General features: G+C 30.7%; 1 protein-coding gene across 3 annotated transcripts in view; it reads left to right on the top strand.

The window, feature by feature from the left end:
• LOC107163020 (SLIT-ROBO Rho GTPase-activating protein 1-like) overlaps positions 1 to 20,808 on the top strand; it is a 49,231-nt gene that overhangs the window by 17,433 nt on the left and 10,990 nt on the right. For 2 of the 3 annotated variants that reach the window (XM_089227962.1, XM_089227963.1), the window contains exons 2-12: positions 13,142 to 13,325; positions 14,314 to 14,479; positions 14,553 to 14,774; positions 14,852 to 15,199; positions 15,277 to 15,552; positions 15,829 to 16,138; positions 16,207 to 16,419; positions 17,065 to 17,170; positions 17,249 to 17,547; positions 19,192 to 19,372; positions 20,490 to 20,745. In XM_089227962.1, the coding sequence (XP_089084088.1) occupies positions 13,142 to 13,325; positions 14,314 to 14,479; positions 14,553 to 14,774; positions 14,852 to 15,199; positions 15,277 to 15,552; positions 15,829 to 16,138; positions 16,207 to 16,419; positions 17,065 to 17,170; positions 17,249 to 17,547; positions 19,192 to 19,372; positions 20,490 to 20,745 (2,561 nt within the window). Of the gene's footprint in view, positions 1 to 4,504; positions 4,720 to 13,141; positions 13,326 to 14,313; positions 14,480 to 14,552; positions 14,775 to 14,851; positions 15,200 to 15,276; positions 15,553 to 15,828; positions 16,139 to 16,206; positions 16,420 to 17,064; positions 17,171 to 17,248; positions 17,548 to 19,191; positions 19,373 to 20,489; positions 20,746 to 20,808 lie in introns of those variants that run through there. The other variant, XM_089227964.1, reaches the window with a different exon arrangement.

The raw sequence follows: 20,808 nt of genomic DNA, 5'->3' as shown, positions 1-20,808 counted from the left end.
TAAAAGGAAATCGTTTTCATAAGTGTATTTTATGAATTGTGGTAAACAACCCTCATATAATATACCTACCTAGAATTAAATTTAATCCAAACTTGCAATATTTTATAATTAGGAGAACTTTACTAAAGATTTCGCGGTAGAAACCAAATTTTAGTTTTGAACCATTATTTTAACGTTATAATATCTTACACATGTATAATTACAATGAAGTACTTTAGTATCAACAATTTTGCAACATTTTAATATGTATAGTTTATTAAAACTGAGATATTTAATAACGTTTAACTGATATCCGGAAATACATTTTCAGTTTTCATATAATATTTTAGTATCTATATAAGTAGTAATTTATGGAAATAGTGTTTTTATACTGATAGATTTATATAGAATCATATGTATAATGTATGCAATATTAACTAATAAGGTTTTTGTATTATTTCTTACCTTGAATGTTTATATTATTATGAACTAGATTTTTTACGAAGTTTGTAATTTTTTGTTAGAACAAACGAATAATAAGTGACGTGAAAAACAGGCAACTCGTACTAGATGTGGTTATAAGGTCAATGCATATGGTTTTCGTCTTTCTGAAAATAGGAACTACATTTCCGTCACCAATCGTCCTTAGGAGGGGTCGGCTTGTAGTTGAAGGGTGGCCAGTGTGAGTCACGCTATATGTCGTTTCGTCTTCCCTCGCACCGGTCGAAACACTGGTGTACGTAGTCGTATACACCGACAACGTTTCGTTGTTTTTTTTTTATAACGTTACTTTTTACTCCAATAATTATTTAATATTTGAAAAAAATGTCAGTGGTTTGGAAACGATGGAAAAACTGAACTGTAATTCTGTCGAACAATTTATTGTGTTATTTCCTTCTAATTTATTATACTATCAACTTTCGGAGCAAAGACATGTGTTTGGATCTCGTTTTATGCGACCATATTATAGTGGTAAACAACACACGATTCTTTTACAATGTGTATTAATACACATATAAGCATCGATGTATCCGTGTATGTTTGACATGACTCGTACGGATTCGTTCTATTTTTCAACTCTTAGTCAACCGAAGGAAGCATATTATATTGCACCATGCGGATGTTGCGTTGTTTTAAAACCAATTCTTGTCCCTAAATTAATTCCATTTTTAGATTTGATATTTTATTATTTCAATGGTTTTTTCTCTCTTTATTTCTTTTTTTGTCTAAGCTTAATTTGGTAAAATCGCATCGAAATTGTTTCATAATAATAAAATTGTAGAAACAAAAAATTGGTTAATGTTTACACATAAATTATAACTCCATATAATAGATTCTTATTCTTTAGATTTTGAAAGTAAAAATAAAATCATCTGTACATATTTTTAACATAAAAAGTTTATTATACAAGATGCTTTTTTCCAGAATGAATTTACGCGAATAATTAACATTTGACGATATTGATAATTTAAATATGATAACGGGGAAGAATATAAATACCTTATTTAATTAGTACGTTGATAAGTATATGAAAATACGTAACAATCATAATATAAATATTAGTTAGTGAATATTGACTATCAAAATCGACAAAGATGATTGGTAGAAGCAGAAAAAAACAATTGTTCTGTATTCATATAACTTTTTAGGCCATGTATGTTTTAAATAATACATTAATATGTCGTGAGATGATTTGCATTTCCTTATACTTCCATGTAAGTCTTTGGTGATTGTGCACCTTTGATAAAATGTAATTTACAAGTTGTTCGGAAAATCAAGTAGAAAAACTATTTCTTTACATCGAGCCATCTAAATGTGTAAAATAACGTATATATAACTAGTTAAAACGAAAAGTTTTTAGATATTTTATCTGGAAAATTATGTTTTATTTGTAAATGCGTATTTAATACAATAATAGAAATGTTTTCTAGTTCTAAAAAAGTGTTGTAGGTAGGTGTTTAAATTTAAAAATGTTCTTTTATTATGTAATACTATATTACAATATAGTTACCATATAATTGGTGTATCACATTCTTATATTATAGGTTTAGCAGTCATGTAAATCGATCATGTGTTAATATTAATAGAGCCATTCAGGAAGAATAAGAATATGATTGTTTTCGATGTCGGGGTTAATAGTTTTACGCTCTAAATAGGTAACCCATTGTCTGAAATACCTTATGAATAAATGCAAGATACTGTTTTTCTCAGGCGATAATGTATTATTATTTTTTTTTTTTTGGAATCTTCAATTACATTAAGTACACCTCTTTAATGCGTCAAGGTGGCTTATTAATTGTTTCAATTTATATTTAACTAAATATATTAAATCATCGAAAGTTATGAATATTGTATAGTTAATAGATTTGTTATTGAAATTTCAGTCGAGGACAATTGTAATGTTTGGAAATTAATAATATTATAATTTTTATACAATTATAACTATAATGATTTACTGGTTCATATACACGTGTTAGTTATTTTTTTGTAGAAAGTTTTTGTTAGGATTAAATAATTTGATATAACTAAGAACAAAAAACAACGACTTTGGTTTTTCTTAGTTTTTATTAAGTATATTATTTATTTAAATTTATCATTTAACAACTTATTGAACGCTATTTTAGTTTGAAGAAAAACTTTTTTTTATATAATATGCTTTTGTATAAAAATAATTCTTAACTAGAACAAATCGTATAAAAATGCATAAAACGGTTACAAACTCAGATACAATATGTTTTTTAAACAGCTATAAACGTATTTAATAATTCCTAACAAATTATTAAATTGATAAAATTTAAAATATTAAGCAAAATATTATTCTTTATAGGTCAATATGAAAATATAAGATGTAAGTATGATCTACGTTTTGTCTGCGTACCATATTATTTACATCATATTGTCACTTATACATTAAGTTACTACTTATAATACACACATTTATCAGTAATATTTACTAATAGAAAGTAAAATGATGAAAATGGCAATGGCTGGAATTTATCGACATTATTGACAATTAGAAAATAATACAATAATATTTTTTTATTACATTATAAAAATAAGCATTTATGAATGTATACTTAAATTAGACCAACTTATGGCAGTATAAACTTAAATTTTGTATGGGTTTTACTGCTGTTTCACGTTTTATCAAAACATAATATTAGATGGAATAGTTAAATTTATTATGTGTCTGCATACTATTACCTGTTGCATGAATTATAATATATTATAATTTTCTTGTTTAATATGTAAAATAGCTTAGAAAACTTAATGCATGTCTTGCAATAAAAACCCTGACAATAATAGGTATTAAATAATCACTATAAAAATATGATGATGCGTATCGCATATTATCTTGATGATTATCTATTGCAGTTTAGATAAATATAGATATCGTCTTTCGAGTTTCTAATCATATTAAAGTAGCCACACTTCGGTAATCACTTCGGTGCGTATAATATGTATTTAATAATCGTATGTTATATTAGTCTTTATTTTCATTTATTTTAGTAAAATTCGTTATCTTAGGCGTTTAATAATTAATGAAAAAAAAAAAAATTCAACTAGAGCACTAGACGCATAATAATTGCACATAATGCAGTCGTTCCAAGGTACGTGCATTCTGCATAGGTGCCGAAATGGATGATGATGACGTTTGTATTGCACCGTTCGATTTTTCGTAGTAAATAATATACAATTTTGACGAGAAAAACGTGTTCGTGCCTTATATAATAATATTATACCATTAAACATGATACATCATTATTATATTTTACGAACCTTTATAATATGAAGATAATTTATAATAATATAATGGTAACACACCGCGGCGGTTGGACAATGACCGCGGTTCCGTTATGACCGTGGAAACCCCGCAGTTTGCCGCCGCCAGTGCAGTTTTCTCGATGGATGAGGCGCAGCTCGGCGGAGGCGGTGGCATTCAAAACCTGTAAAAATACGGTTTATTTTCGTACGATTTTTTTTATTGTCGGTGTTGTTGTTCGATTGTTCGTTCTATTATTTCGCGCGCTATATCGGTTGAGCCGTCGTCGTCGGTAGGAAAACGAAAAAAAAAAAAAACCACACATCTAATAGCGATAGAAAAAATTATAATAAGTATACCAGCCATTATACCTGCAGCCTTCCGATCGCCTCCACCGACCGCATCGCCGTCGTCGTCCGTTGTAGTGTTGTTGCGTATTGAAAATTTCGTTTTACCGTATAGTTGGCATAAATCACGTAGCACACCTCCCCACCTCCTCATCAACACCGCCCCGCCGACGACGAAAAAGTCACGGGCCGCAGCGAGCGGAGAGCACACGACGCGCACGGCCAACGCCGACAGTCTACGCGCACGTGTCGTACGAGATGGTTTACGATGTCGTCGTCATGTGACGTTCTATCTTGTACAATAACAACAATAATTCGTGTGTGTGTGGGAGAGTATTATACATATTATTATTAGAGTAAAGTTATAATTATTATTATTTTTGTATTAATATAACGCTATTATCCGTTTCGTGTGCGCGTGTGACGGCGGCGTATCCGAAGACCCTACCCGACCGAGTTACGAAACTCGATATTAATATTATAATAATAATATAATATCAGTATAATTTAACATAACTATTATTACTATTATTATTATTAATATTATCGTATTGTATTGAATGGGGAAGATGTCTTCGGGCACCGCGGGTGCCGCTGCAGCCGCCGACGAGAGGACGATGACCGCAAAGGGTAAGGTACCAAGGGCCTGTTATTATTATATAGCTGTTGGGGGTTTTAAATAAATTATGATGGTTGTCGTATAATAAACGTGACGTGTACAATGGCTTCTGACGCGTTATCGTCTTACCCGGGGAGTCGTGTTGACGGTTTTTTTCTCGTCCGGATACGAGAATAAAATACTAAAATGGAATATACCAGTATACGTACACAACGGGTTGAAATGTTATTTACTTACACACCTCCTATGTGAGGCAGATGGTGCTCTACAATGCACTAATATTATAACGTATTATTACGGCGTAATTTCAAACAATTTCATATTGCGAGGATTGAAATAGGTAAACGGTTTATATGGTTGTTACACGATTTGAATTATGTCTTGTGAATATTGGCTAAGTTCTCGCAGTACCTGGGTATATATATAGAATACTGTTGCTCAAACTTAAATCACAGTTTTTCACGATTTTTATTTTTAATTTGTATTTTTCCATCTCGAAATAAATCCAATTAACTTAATTCTATAGAGAGTAACTTATTTTCTCGTGTTCATACCTATTATTCTTACCATGTTAGTGAAATCTCCTTGCTTGATTATATAGCCATTACATCAATAACCAAAACATAATATTGTGTTATGCCTACTGCTGTCACGTAGAAATTACGAGTTTAGAGTTTACTGGTTGTAGTTTCTACTAATAATTTTATTTAATCGTGGTGATTTTTATTTATTATCTATTTAAAATTTTCATGGTTGAAAACTTAAATGACTTATTAATATTATTATTTATTTCATCGTTATTTTTCGTGTGAACTATTCTTAATAATGTAGTTAATTTTAAATCCATTATTTTCGTCTTGCGTCTTTAATATTCCTAACAATCAATTTATAATATTTTTCATGCATTTTCTCCCAAAGTTCTGACGTCAGTATGAGGTTACCTTGAAACTTTTGTGCCTTTGTGGTGTCATATTATTATTGTTATGAAAACAAGGTGATTACTGGGTTCCTACAATAGTGCATAGTCATAAACAGTTACTGAGGTTATACATTATAGGGTTGATGATTGTCAAAATATTCGAAGGTTTTTCGTTAACAGGAGCTTTTATAATATTATTCTATTTTTTAATAAACAACATTCCTTAGAATAAAAAAATTGAAATAATAAATAGAAATCAAAAACTTCTTTTCCAATAATATGATAAGTTATTTCGATTACTTTATTTTATAATTTATAGTTACTATAATAATAGTTATCGCAATTAGAATATTACTTATCATATTTATTATATTATACATTATTCACCTATAGTTGAAAACTATGTAATTATATCAGAATATTATTATAGCTATGTTTGTTTTGGCTCTATTCTCAATAGAATTATCTAATTCTATTGTGTGTATATTATATATATATATATATATATATATATATATATGTACATTTATAACAATATTATCGAGAATTGGACTCTTTCTATTATAATAGCTTATTTAATAAAATCATAAATCATGTTGATGTTAATTATCCGTAGAGTATAAACAAACACAGTTAAATTGTCAATGATACATTGATACTACGCATTTAATCACCATATTATAATATATTATAACTTATAACTTATAACCAATGATTGTACTTACTGATGTGAAAATGCATTTGAATTATCTTCAATTGATTTAAATATTTAAATACGAAGTAGATATTATATTTTGTTATGTTAGGTATTCGATTATTTATAAATCAATTTTGTCCAAATTTACGAAAGATAATTATGTAGAATAATTTTAACTACATAATGAATTATCTTTATTGTTGTTATGAAACGAATAATACAATTTAATATGTCCTTAATACAATTTATTAATTAACAACTATTTATAGATAGACAATGAATTTATTTTGCATTGAATTGATACTTGTTATTTTTTTGAGTTAGTTGTTACCAATTTAATTTTCTGTTCCAGTGAAAAAATATTGCAGACTTTTTTTTGCGCAAACTAAACAATAACATGAAATGTGTTATTGTTTATTTTACGTTTTTAACTAATTTGGCATCGATTTAATGTTAATACGATTTTAACTGTTTACTTACGTAAAGACTAGTTGTAAATCTAATACAGAGGTACGTAAATTATTTTTAAAATTATTTTTATTGACTGTAAATAGTAAGTTAATGTATTCCATGTAAATATACCAAAGTAAAATGTTCAATGTACCTACTACCTACTACATATCTGAAACATTTTACTAAAATATCCACAACATGTTAGTTGTATTAACAAAGTTTTTAAAAAATATTTATGTATTTGATAATACTATGAAGGTTAAAATTGGAAAAACTATCAGTATTTTCATACTATTATTATTATATTAGTAATATTTTATTTGCTTAAGTCTATAAAGAAATATTAAATTGTTTAAAACCCTTACATTGAGTTAGTTTCATAAATAAAGCAATTTGAGATTATATATTCATTGAATTTTATTCGTTTTTGTTATTATTTAATTGTAATAATTAATAATAATACAGTTTTTTGTTGCTAATATTTTACTTGTTTTAAAATAATGACTTTTAAAGTTGAATTTTTCCACGCTTGTTATACATTTCCGGTATAATATAGTATCGAGGTCAGACTTTACATTGCTCTACCTTTTACAAGATCACTCGTATAGTTATTAAGATACTCTGAATATTGGAAGACGTAACGGTGATATAAGATATTAATATATTATATTGTTCGTTGTACAAAGGTTCTAGCAACTTCCTAGTTAAATGTAATCTATTTCCAATTGGTAGATAGTTGGTCTCTACCTACTTATTATTATATTAAATCCTTGCGTATTTTTCTATTTAATTTATGTCCACCTATTTATTTAAACTTACTTTTTTTTAGAAAAACGACTGCAGTTATAAATTTATATGATGCATATTATAGTATTTATGGATCGTGTTTTAAAAATGACGTATTGAAATTTGTATGATATCCAGCATATTATATATAAATGACGTGTCAAATATTTTATGGTATCTTTTTAATAATATATAACGCAATGATAAATATTATTATCACGTAATAATATTTTCACGAAATTTAATTATAAAAGCATATTATAATAATAAATTTCCTTTTAAAACCTGCCCTGATGAGTCATGATCGAGACGATAGACGTTCCCCTTTTGGCGTTTTTGATTGATTCCGTTTCCTTTTTTTTGTTCTCTCTCACTCTCTCTTTTTCTAACTCCGAAGAACATTATATTTATATATATTAAACACACGCACAGGGGGCTGCTTCTTTTCCCCTCAACATGGTAAGGTTTTTTGGTGATTAATTATAGCCATTTGACTCCACCCTGTACCCGTATTCTTTGACGAAAAGACCTCGGTAGGTTCTCTGTATACGTGTTCAATTTAATAGCTAGATAACATATTATATGCGACACGTTTTACGTTCTAAAGGGTCAATGAAGGTGAACTCGGGTAATTTTTATGTTTCTAACAAACTGATAAATTACCAACACGATTATCTAATTAAAGTCAGTGTGTCGCTTTAAACTCGATGCACAAATATCCAACTCGTTCTCGTGTAACAATATCATACTGTAGTTAGTATCTTGTACCTACTATGACGTATTCCGTCCTTCGGCGATTGAAAATGCTTAATTTTTCGGCTACCGGAAAATTATACGCCTAGTCGGCCACTGTTAGGTCAAGTTGGGTCGCTAGACAATTTTATTTTTATTATCTGACACGTTCTCCCGTCGATGACGGACGAGCCCACCCGTGCGTTGCATCGTTGAATCTTTCACAGCCGGCGTCATTTAAATATAGCCACTTTGTATTTATTGAGTATATTTACCTACTCTGACGCGTACAGAGGAAGTTGTGAGGGTCTACAGCGAGTACTAATTTTACAGTGTCTTCGTATCAATAGAATGTTTGATGGCGGACGTGCCCCGTTGGTAGGCGGACAGCCAGAAAGCACCCTACACCCTTATCCTTCATATTCACCCCCCGCGGTGTCGCCCTTATCACAATCGATGGCCGCACGTTTTGTTGCGCGATATCATCTAAATTAAATATTATTATTTGTTGGTCGTATTTGTCCGTGTTGCCACACACATACACGAATACACAGAGGGTGTACCGTTATTATTGACTGGTGGTAAACAGCATGGTATAATTTGTTTGGTATACAGTTCGAAACGTATCCGAACGTTCAACTATCGGAACTTATGCATTTTGATCGGATGTAATATTCGTCTGTAAACAGGAATAATATGAAGAATGCTCAACACGATACGTGTTTCCGTCTCAGTTCGCGCATGTGCTTTGGCTCGTGATTTTGTGCATACTGCATTGTATATAATATAAGACGAAGAATTGATATATTATGCAAGTGACGTCAGGTTGGATTTACTGTCGGTTGCATAAATTATAAAATATTATTATGTATTATATTGTCCCTTAAAACAAAAAATGTGCGCATTCGGTCGTCGAACATTAACTTTTTATTCTTCCGTCTACTACCGTCCGTGCATAAATGTTGAGCGACGCGCCGCTGGTAAAATGTGCATGGCCAATGACGTATTCAGTGCTTTTGAATGTCATTACGGTGCATTTACGACATGTCCGTGTGGGCTGTGCGATATGGCGTGTTGCGTTCTATTTTTAAAAATTGGAATCGTCGAGCGTCGTTTCGCCGGCGTATTTTTAAACCGCGTGCTGATCGACGCCAACGTGCCTCGAAAAACGCTCTCGTATCACTGAACGATATTATATAATACAATAGCGTATGATGATGGTTACGGTCTTGGCGGTGATGGGCGGAGAAAAAGCACGCGACATGAGCCCCAAGGTCGTGCCTTTATTCCACCGCCGCCTTATATTTGGCGGCAAAATATTACGAATCTTATTCATTGGCCTACCAAATGCAACTCGCCTCATCCGTGAATCCGTAAAGAGTGATTTTCAAGAGTGGTATATTATATTTTTATATAGCGATCAGTCTGTGACGAGACCACTGTACAGGAAACTCGTAAATATTCACATCGATAATGGATGAGGATATGGGGTTATTCGAGACTTGAATTGGGGGAGTTGGAAAATCTAAACGAATTATGGAGGCGATATTATCCTGCAGCAACATAATACAGCCGAACAAAGAGTGTGCATTAACTGCAGAATACTGAAACATGCAAAATCGTGGTGCCGAAAATAAGAGTTATTTGTTATGTTAGAGAGAACTGAGGGATGATAAAAATAGATTTTAAAATGATCTAAACGGATATGGGGGAGTTTCGTGATGACTTAAATTATTTTTAAATATAAATAAACGACATTAAGATTGCAGTAAAAATAGTTTCAACCCTAACATGTCGTACATTATTCCAATGCATCTATGTCAGTATGTATATAAGTGTTAAATTAAATATTATTAACTACCAATAATATATTATGTTGAATATTTTTATAACATTTTTCGTTTAATTTTTTATCATTGTAAAAATGTTATGTAAAATGTAAGAACTTTTTGTAAAGTTTGATCAAAATTCGTATCCTGAATATTTTGGATCATGATTAATGGTTTATATATAATATATAAGTCCGGGTGTCAGGAAATGTAGGTCAAGTCCATTTAAACGAGTTTGTAAACATTTACGAAATACGTTAACTAGGAATATTTAACCTCTAACAGACGAATAGACATTACCTTTCGACCAGGGATTGTAATTTCCAAACTTGGTTGTTATACTTTTATGAACCGATCAAGGTTTTAATTTAATAATTACATTTTTTACATTCAAAGTTTATCATCATCGCGGTAAATAAACCACAATATGTAGGTACTTAATAATATTAACGACGAGTTTACCGTCGTCTAATTATTGATTCGAATCAATAATAAAAATTAATAATTATGTATATCATCTGTAATACGTAGGTAAGTTATACGTATACCGGATGGTTGATACCACTTCGACCTGTCATATTTTGTCGTAATTATAATACTATTATCGGTGTGTTACGTTTATTTTCCGCTTGTATAAATATTACATTATTATTATTGTACGTGGTTGATATTTGTTTGACACGTGTGTTCAATGAACACAACGGACATTCGATGGTGGTTCGTGCATAGCACTTATATCGCTTTAGAATAGTATTTCAATATTAAGAAATTTGTCATAACTTATAACTTATTGACTATTGTAAATTATTTACAATTATTACGTTTATATTATGATGGCGTTAAAATGGTTTGAAATAAAATTGGTTTTAAAATTTAAAATTCTTAAACTACATAGTGCGAGCGTTTTAACGTCATCATATAAACGTAGTAAATGCCTAATTCCGGTGTATTTAACATTTTGCTCATGATCATATATTATTTTTCCCAAATACTCTGCGTACCTAGGAAGTATTGAAATCGTTCTTAATTGGTCTTACACATTCTTCACTCTTGAATTTTAGAATGTTATTATCGCACTACAATAATAATATTATTACCTATTCATTTTATAATATGTTGGAGAGAAATATGAAGCCTTAAAAAATCAACTTAAAGGAAGCACCTGGCTACCAGTGTTAATTGTCGGTAAGAGCGGAGGGGGATATTATTCAACGATATCAAAATCGTGTCTTCCGGTCCGAGGTAAAAGGACTATACGGTATCCAACGAAATCTCAAGACTACAGCCTATTGTACAGTCACTATAAATATATAGGTATTATGTTTGCACTTAACAGTGACTTTTTTTTTTGTTGCTTTTACCATTAGTTATTATCAGTTTCTATATACTAGATATATGTATATTATGTGTGTTTTCTAATCCAGTATAGTGACATTTTGACGTACACATTTTATCATTCGCGGTACGCCCACGTCAACACGAAATGTACGCGTTTTATTGTGGCTCAACGACAACATTTTTAAAACATAAACATTGTACCTCACGTTCGAGTTTTGTATTTACACTAAATCTTTTTATATACGCGTTTATTCGATGCGAAAGAAATAAACAAAAATATAAGTCGTTGGCTACATAATAAAATGTTACATTATAGTATGATGGTTCTACGCGTGATTATCGACGAAGCATTTTAAAAATAATTCGATTCTTTTAATGCGTTTCGGCGCGTATATTATTCTGTTGTCGGGCTCGTTATATATGTATATACACATATATTGTTGGATCAACTGGGACAACTTCACTTAGGATGAATAACTGTCATCCCTAACAGCCGAAAGGACGGAGACGTTGCAGGGGTTCCACTGTTCAAACACGCGCTCTTGTCCTACCCGAATGTTTACCCAGCGATGAAGAGTACCTAACCACCTAATATTGGTCGGCAACGAAATAGCCGTTTAACGTTGTAATATCATATTTAATGGGTTTTTATAAAATAGTGTCCATACTCTTGTAGCTAAAACTCCGGTGACCTCGGAACCGTCGGAACGACACCGCCATATTTAGTCTGGGACACACAACCACCGATATTAGGATATAATATGTGATTAGAGTTCGTATTGTCATTTTCATCTTAAAAAAAAAAAAAAACAAAATATAATGAATGAAATTCTCATTTGTCCTTGACTATTATAACGACATGCGTGGTCTTGTGATCTACACTGTATTAGGATATATTATTTAACACCCGTCTACGGTGTCTATAATAAATTATGTTAATATATTATTTCAGTGGAAGTATATTCTAGACCATACGTTTATCGTACCTACTGTACAGTTAGATAACGCATTATGTAGGTACCTAATGGTTAATGTTTCTCGATTGCGGTATTGAATAATATTCAATTTACAAACCAGAACTTAAATAAAATATTCCAATTTCTAATATGAATAATAAAACTATGGTCCTATGACGATATATTTTGTTTCATGGGCGTGTTTAAATAAATTACACCGTGTCACTATTATTTTTACATGATATTAATAAACCAAATTGCCTTATGTTTCTTATTCATTTATGTAGAATTTCGAAACTAAAATGGTATCCCAAATTTCTCATCAAGATAGCTTATACTTGATTTATATTTACATTAGGTGTGCATATTACACAATGCAGGAGGTCAAAAGATCATTGTGTAGCCCACGTTTTTTATTGTTGATATTTTTCAGTTTTTAGTGTATCTTCTAGGCTATTGTTAGAATTGCTTGAATCCCTACGTCTTCGCCGTGTGTAAGACAGCTATTTATTTTGATTTCCAATCGTTAGAATCATACAATACATATTATATTATCTGTGCAGAGTTCATTGTAACGACAAATCATAAATAATAATACAATTATCATTATTATTTACTGTAGGTTGATGAAATAGTTATTGCGTTCGGTGGTTTTTTTGTTTTGTTTTCGTGATTTGTTTTAGGCATTCCAATACTAATTTAATATTTTTTTACCTCCTATAGATATCCGCCTCCAGCTTAACGAACATCTACGATGTCTGGACAGTCGAGTCGAAGCACAAGTATCCTTGGTATCCGAACTTCAAGATTACTTCAGAAAACGGGCCGAGGTAGAAATGGATTACAGCAAAAGCCTGGATAAATTAGCTAAAAGTTTACAACTACGCCACAAAGAACAAAAACAAAAGTGAGTGCATAAACACAAAGTAATCATAACATTGGTTAAGTTGTTTAACTTTTATGTCACTGAAACTGGTTTATATAATAAATTCGCGTATTTTTGTATTATTCTACCATTTCTTTTTGCTAAACATTTATCAAAAATATTATTTAAATACATTTTGCAACTATTCAAACATATCTATTTCTTGTATTGGTATAAAAAAATGTTCATATTAATATTTTTATTTATAATTCAAAGTAACAGATCTTGTCACTCGTTCATATAAGAATGTTTTAACATTTTGAAATTATACATAATCAAAAATTAAAGGCATGATTCATGAAGTTATAATTAAAAAATAAAATAAAATAAATGAACCAATTAATTTAATTTAAAAAATAAATACTTAAAATTAAATTATTTCATAATATTTTATAATAAACATATCATAAAAAAGTTTTCGATAACTATAAACAATGATATATTTTAATAATATTACTCTAGTACTTGTCTTTGTAACACTGTGTATATTTTTTATCAACTATAAATTGTTAATTATTATAGGGTTACAATAGGTAAAATTTAAACATCGTGCAATATAATTAATGTTATATTATACTATTATATAGTAAAATTTCTCATGATGTTTTAAGTTATAAATTAAAAATTAATATAAATATTTATAATTGTGAAATTTCACTCGCCACTTTTTGTGTTCCATCGCCACGCCCTCTCTGCACCTCATTGAATATTATAACTTGAACGTAGAATATAATTTAATACGTGTACCTACTGTAAAATATTCGAGACAGCGTTAGTGTGTTTAAAAATTATCATATATTTTGGAATTAGTATTACTAACTATGTACGTCAATGAAAACAAAACACATTAGCTTAGGTGTGTGTGTATCCTGTGTTTTTACGTTAGCAGGAAGGAATGTAAATTAGTTTGTTTCATATTTGTATTGAAAAAACTTGCATGTATGATATCGTTAACCTTGTGTGTACTTAGGAGAGAGCAGTGGTCGCTGTTTACCAGCTACTCGTGTTGGCAGCAGCTGGTGTTGCAAACGAAAAATCTTAGTAAAGATCACGGGGCGCTCAGTGAGCTTTATTCTACTCATCTAGTCAGCAGATTGTCTCAGGTCACTGAAGATGTGCAAAGGATATATAAAAGAGTTAGTATAGAAAGTCCCAACACGTCTCATTGACCGCCACCTTAACTAATTTTTTTATTGCTTGAATTATTAGTGCCGAGAGATTTGTTACGAAATCCACGAGGAAATATTACGGGTTCTTCACGAGCTGCATACCACCATGAAAACATATCAGTCGTATCAGGCGGAAGCCAAACAGGCAGAAGCGAAGCTTAAAGTGGCTGAAAATCAAAGACTGAAAATCGAACAGGCAGTTCCTAAAGAAAAACTCGATAAGTCGAAAAAAGTTAAACTTATCGGGAAAGAAGTTCAAAAAGTAATATTTTTTGTTTTACTTATTTTCAACTGTATTTTATAAGCGTTGTAGGTATTTACTAATTATTCATGCTTTAGAGAAAGAACAAATACTTCGACGCTAAACTAAAAGCATTGAAAGCTCGCAACGAGTACATTCTGTGTCTGGAAGCAACCAATAGCACAGTTCACAAATACTTTGTCGATGACTTATCCGATCTAATGGACTGCATGGATTTTGGATTTCACCACTGCGTGACCAAAGCTTTAAAGATGCAAACATCGGCGGAAGAAGGTCGTATTCATTCCATGCAAGCTGGCCTAGACGCTACTAATCTAATTGTCTCAGCTATGGACTCCGGTGTGGACAAACAACGATTTTTAGAATTTAACCATACCGCGTTTATGATACCTAAGAAATTTGAATTTCAAGGACAAAAAGATGAGGTGATTCTTGTGTGATTTATATGACTTTTTCAATATTCTACTTACAACATATCATATATTCATTGTAAATTGTATAGTATGCGGAACCAGAATTGCAAAAGTTGCTCTGTGCTGATATGGAGACGAGGTTGGAACAACTGAATCAAAGAGTTACGAGCCTGCACACAGAGTCCGACGAGGTGTGGAAAACATTGGCTACTGCTGAAAAAACTCTTCTGGAGATGCTTACTGCCAATGACTACGATTGTAGCAATTATTTCGGTGAAAAAGCGATTCCGACGAGCAAACCACCGGAAACCATTAGTATTAAGTTGCGAGCAGACAAACACGAGACTGAAGAATTTTATCTAACCGTGAGTACCACTGAAAATGTATTCGAATATTTCAGATTTCATTCCAATAGGATAAATATATATTAATACAATATCTGACTAAAATAAATAGTACTTGGGCAATATTATATATATGCGTATTAAAAAATATACACAACATGCGTATATTATACTACGCACTTTGTATATTTTATTTCCTGTCGAGACGTTTTTAAATAATAATTAGTCATTATTTTTATTTTTAATGCTGCACACATGCCGATTTTTTTTACATTTTCTCTTTGTTCTTTGTTGTAGAAACTACGTGATTATCTCATGAGAACCAGTCGAATCGTACGTCTAGATGCCAAACAGCAGCACATTAACGAAACGTTAACGTCCATATGTTGCAAGCGTCCCCAAAATGGCAACGTCGATTTGACGCCCGCTAAACTTACTCCTCAGCGACCGTTGCATAAACCGATTGTCCGAAGGAAAAGGATAGGTAGGCTACAGATGAACGGTCAACCAAAACTGTTTGGCGGGTCCTTGGAGGAATATTTGGATGCAACGAATCAAGAGATACCATTGGTTATCAAGAGCTGTATTCGAGTGATAAACTTATACGGTAAGATAATTACAATTGACATTTGATTTGTCACGGTTTTCGTCACTAATCCAAAATTTTACCCGCAGGTCTTCACCATCAAGGAATATTTAGAGTGTCCGGTTCACAAGTAGAAATAAACAATTTCAAAGACGCTTTCGAGAGGGGCGAAGACCCGCTTGCTGATATGACGGACGCCTCAGACATAAACTCCGTAGCCGGAGTGTTGAAATTATATTTGCGTGAACTCCGAGAACCTCTTTTCCCAATCATTTATTTCGACCAATTTATGGAACTTGCCCGTAAGCTTTTTACTTTCGAGCATACAAGAAATAGCCTTTGTTTTTAACAATAGAAAAAAATTAGGGATAATATGATCTGACATAGTTTTCATACGTGTTTATCTGATAAATATCATGTTTCCATAAATTATCCTGTTCATTTCTCACACGTAAAGTTTTATAATAATATAATGTACCTAAGTTATTTCTAAGTGTTGGTATTAACTTGGTGTGCTGTTTGAGAGAAATAGTTATCTACCTATCAATATTTCAATAAAACTAATTTTATAGTTTTTATTTTTGAAACTGCTATATTATTATATTTATGGTCAAAAATAAATGAAAGATTGAATTATTATATTAACTAGTTTTAAAATCAAATGATTTTTGGATATATTTAACTATAAGTATGCGTAGGAGAAATGTGTTTAATGGATAACTTAATTTTACTATATTGTACGTGGGATGTGGTATTAGATGGATAACATATTATTTATTATAACGTATATTTTTTATTTCTTAAATAATTGTCAATTATTAAACTTGTATGAGAAAATATTATTGTTTCAAAAATAATTGTATAAACTATAAAGTTGTTTTTGCATATATTTACTTTTTGTTAAATGCTCTAGTTCGTATTTGTTTAAAAGGTTTATTATTTTTCAGAACTCGAATCACGTCATAAATTTGTGTTGAAAATGAAAGAACTCGTTCAAAGCTTTCCAAATCAAGTGGTTGTCATGTTGAGATATTTATTTGCGTTCCTAAACCAGTAAGTTTATACGTTTGTAATGGTACAGCTGTTGGTATACAATATTGATTAAACATAATATTTTGCTTATTATTTCAGTTTGTCCGAGTTCAGCGATGAAAACATGATGGATGTATACAATCTGGCTATTTGTTTTGGTCCGACATTAGTGCCGGTTCCCGAAGAAAAAGACCAAGTCCAGTACCAGAACTTGGTCAACGATCTCATAAAAAATATAATTCTATTCCACGAAGACATATTTCCGTCGCCGACGGATATCGGTGGGCTTGTGTACGAAAAGTACATATCCCGCGAGCCCGATGACGTTGACGTGGGCGATTCACCTTCTGACCATGCCCAGGAGGACATCGACTCTGAGGTTTACCCATCAGAAGACGGTACGTAGTGGTTTAGGTATAAAACTCATTGTTAGTCGGAGGAAACAATTGAAAAAAAAAAAACTCTAAGCACAACAAAAACGTGTCTTATTGATTCCAACGGAGCGAAACCGAATGTAATGAGATCAAATAACATTCTTTAAAATACGAAAACTAACGAAGCATAGCGATTTGGTGTCGGAATCGACGTAAATGATTTGAAAATATGAGTCACGACTTGTGGTGGCATTACATCATAAATTTAATTGGGTAACATCGTTAGTAAGTCAAGTCATTCAAATCACGTTGGTACTCGGTAATCACTTGAAATATACATTATAATAGATATCAAATATTTATCTTGTTTATAGAGATTTTATAAATATGGCTTATTCATATTTTAAGTAATTATTCTGACGAAACGAGACGTTTAACTAATACTATCATGTTTTTTTTTTCATTTTTTGTTAAGTTTTTTTTTAGATACTGGTTTAGAATAATTAAGATAGGTATTATAATCATTTGATAGTCATACTATACTTGTCTTTATCTATTGAATTTTTATTTTATATTTTCAACAGATACAAACATTTACTCAACTAACAATTGTTTTTTAACGATTATAATATTATATAATTTAGGTATAACTTTCTTTTTCGAATTTTATATTATACAATTTTAAATATGTTATTTTTCTTTTTTTAAGGATATAATATACTATATTTTAGTTTGAACTGTAAAACCATAATACCTTTAAGTTGGAAATCACCATGATTTTTTTTTATAAAAAAATATTTACAATCATAATGTTATAGTTTTTTTTTTTAATTTTGCAAACATATTTTTTATCAATATTAATAATTTGCATAGGTTAATAATAAAATTCATAAAATATACATATAAAAAAAAATTGATTATTTATCATGTGTTTAAGGGCTTTGATTGTTTAAATATGTCTATAACTATAAGTAACATAGTTCGATTCAAAATTATTGTTTTCAATTGTGATAGCTATTTAGCTTTTTCTCATGTAGTATAGTGTTGTTTAAAATTAATTCTTGACAATATAGCCTAAGCGAAACTATAGTGCCCAATTTCAGACTGGATAATTTCTTATTTGTATTTTATTTTATACTTACCATACTTATTTTAGTAAATAAGTCTTGTTTCAATATTATTTATTTACAATTAAAGTAATGTATTTGTAAATCGACGTGAAGGGTTAAATGTATATTTCATATTAATTATATGTATCTACTAAAATTGGGTTACAATTTTTTTGATTAGTTATGGAGTTTATTGATGAATCGCATACAACTTTTAAGAATTAAATATTATTATAAAACTGAGATAATTAGAAGTAGGATTATTGAGAGGTGATCGAACATGTTGCATACCGAATTCGCGATATATGGTATTACTTTTATATTATTATAATAAAATTACAATAAATATATTTTTAATTTTTGTATTATAATTTTTTTTTTTTGGGGGGGGGGGGGGATAAGATGTCAAAATTGTGTATTAGATATTGGATATTCTATACACTTTTTTTTCTGAGAAAATTTGATTAATATATTATAATAATATACATTACATTATATATACCATATAAATATTTCTATACTGAATTACTCAAAATTGTAAAATATGTTTTTATTTTAGAATGTGAAAGTCTGGAGGCTACAGCACAGCATGATTTTGTTGCTCGATCAGAAAGGGAATTAAGTTTCAAGAAAGGCGAAACTATTGCTCTTCATACACAAGTTTCTGGAGATTGGTGGCGTGGTTGTGTCAACGGCCAAGAAGGTCTTATACCGGACAAATATATACTTCTTAAAATCAGGTAAATGTCAGGCTAATTCAACAACCATGGCCATCTGTAATTATAATTATGTGAAACAAATGGATTTAAAATAGTATAATTAAAATAATAACTTTTGCAAGATAAATATGATTACCTAATTATATTCATTACATTTCTATAAAATGAAACAAATATATTCCAGTAATCTAATAACTATATTTTGTAATATTTTATATTGCGTGAAGAAATATTAAATAAATACTAAACTTGATTCGATAACAATTTAAAAAAAAAATTCTAAACCTATGTCACTCATATTGTATATTTTTACAGTACTCTGCTAATAAAATTTATTCGAGTGCCAAACCACATACATCATGTTAACGAATCTAACCTAAAGGAATTCACTATACAAATTATCATGGGTAGGCATATTCTGGTATGGGTTAGGTATACACGTATATTCTGGAAAAAACAAACGAGTAGGGGAGGTACTTATCCACATATTATTTTTCTAAGATTGGTTTCGAGATTTCCCTTTGTATTTTGAAGAGCATTGCAGACACGATTGTTATTTTATTTGATTTCAACAACCCATATTGTTATTTTTAATAATAATGCAATAAAATAATAAATATAAAGTAACTTTCTTTCAAAATATAGTCAGAAGCGAAAAAGATATTGAACAATTAAAAAAAAAAATTTTGGTTTATAAAGATTTCATCTACCTATCTTCCTTATCACTTAAAAGTAATCGTTCATAAATGGTCATAATAATATACCTAAAATGCACAAACATACAACTCATTTTACTTATATGACATTACAGATTACAATTTGTTTAAAATAAATTACACACAGCTAGGTTGGTTTTGTACAGATAAGATGAGTTTTGCAAAAGCGAGAGACTTTAATATGCAATAAAGTAATATTGTAATATTTAAATATCATCCTCCTCTAGAACTACGGATATTTTCTATTTATGAACTACCCTTGGCTCATGTACTTACTATAATAACATATTATATTATACTTAAATTCAAAGTAGATAAGAAACCTTTATGCCCATATCATGTTCAATGTATACAACATAGGTTGGCCACACGATGTTCTTTTAGTACATATTATCTAAAATTTTGCTTGTATGTATGTACAGAGACGAAGAACGTGAGAAACCTGCGGTTGAACCTTGCGCCAAGTCCATCACGTCCTCGGACGATTCGACCAGACGACGGACGTCAAGCTCAAACGATTCAGTGCTGTCCGAATCCGCTGCTTCCGGTTACTCGTCGCCGCCGCTGGCCGACGTTCCGTGGCCACCGAACTCGGTGGGCTCCGGGACTGCGGCCGGAAGAAACTCTGCGTCGTCTTCGCCGCACCGCCGAGCCGTGGCCGACGCGCCCACTCACGAGGTACTTGAGACCACCGTCTGAGTCAAATGCATTTTACGTTTTATTCTGCCGATTTTTTTTTTG

Source organism: Diuraphis noxia, unplaced genomic scaffold, assembly GCF_037042655.1.
Source record: "Diuraphis noxia isolate RWA-SAM2 unplaced genomic scaffold, SU_Dnox_SAM2 contig0004, whole genome shotgun sequence".
NCBI classification, from domain to species: domain Eukaryota; kingdom Metazoa; phylum Arthropoda; class Insecta; order Hemiptera; family Aphididae; genus Diuraphis; species Diuraphis noxia.
The sequence above is the reverse complement of the archived record's forward strand: the minus strand, read 5'-3'. Positions and strand labels throughout refer to the sequence as shown.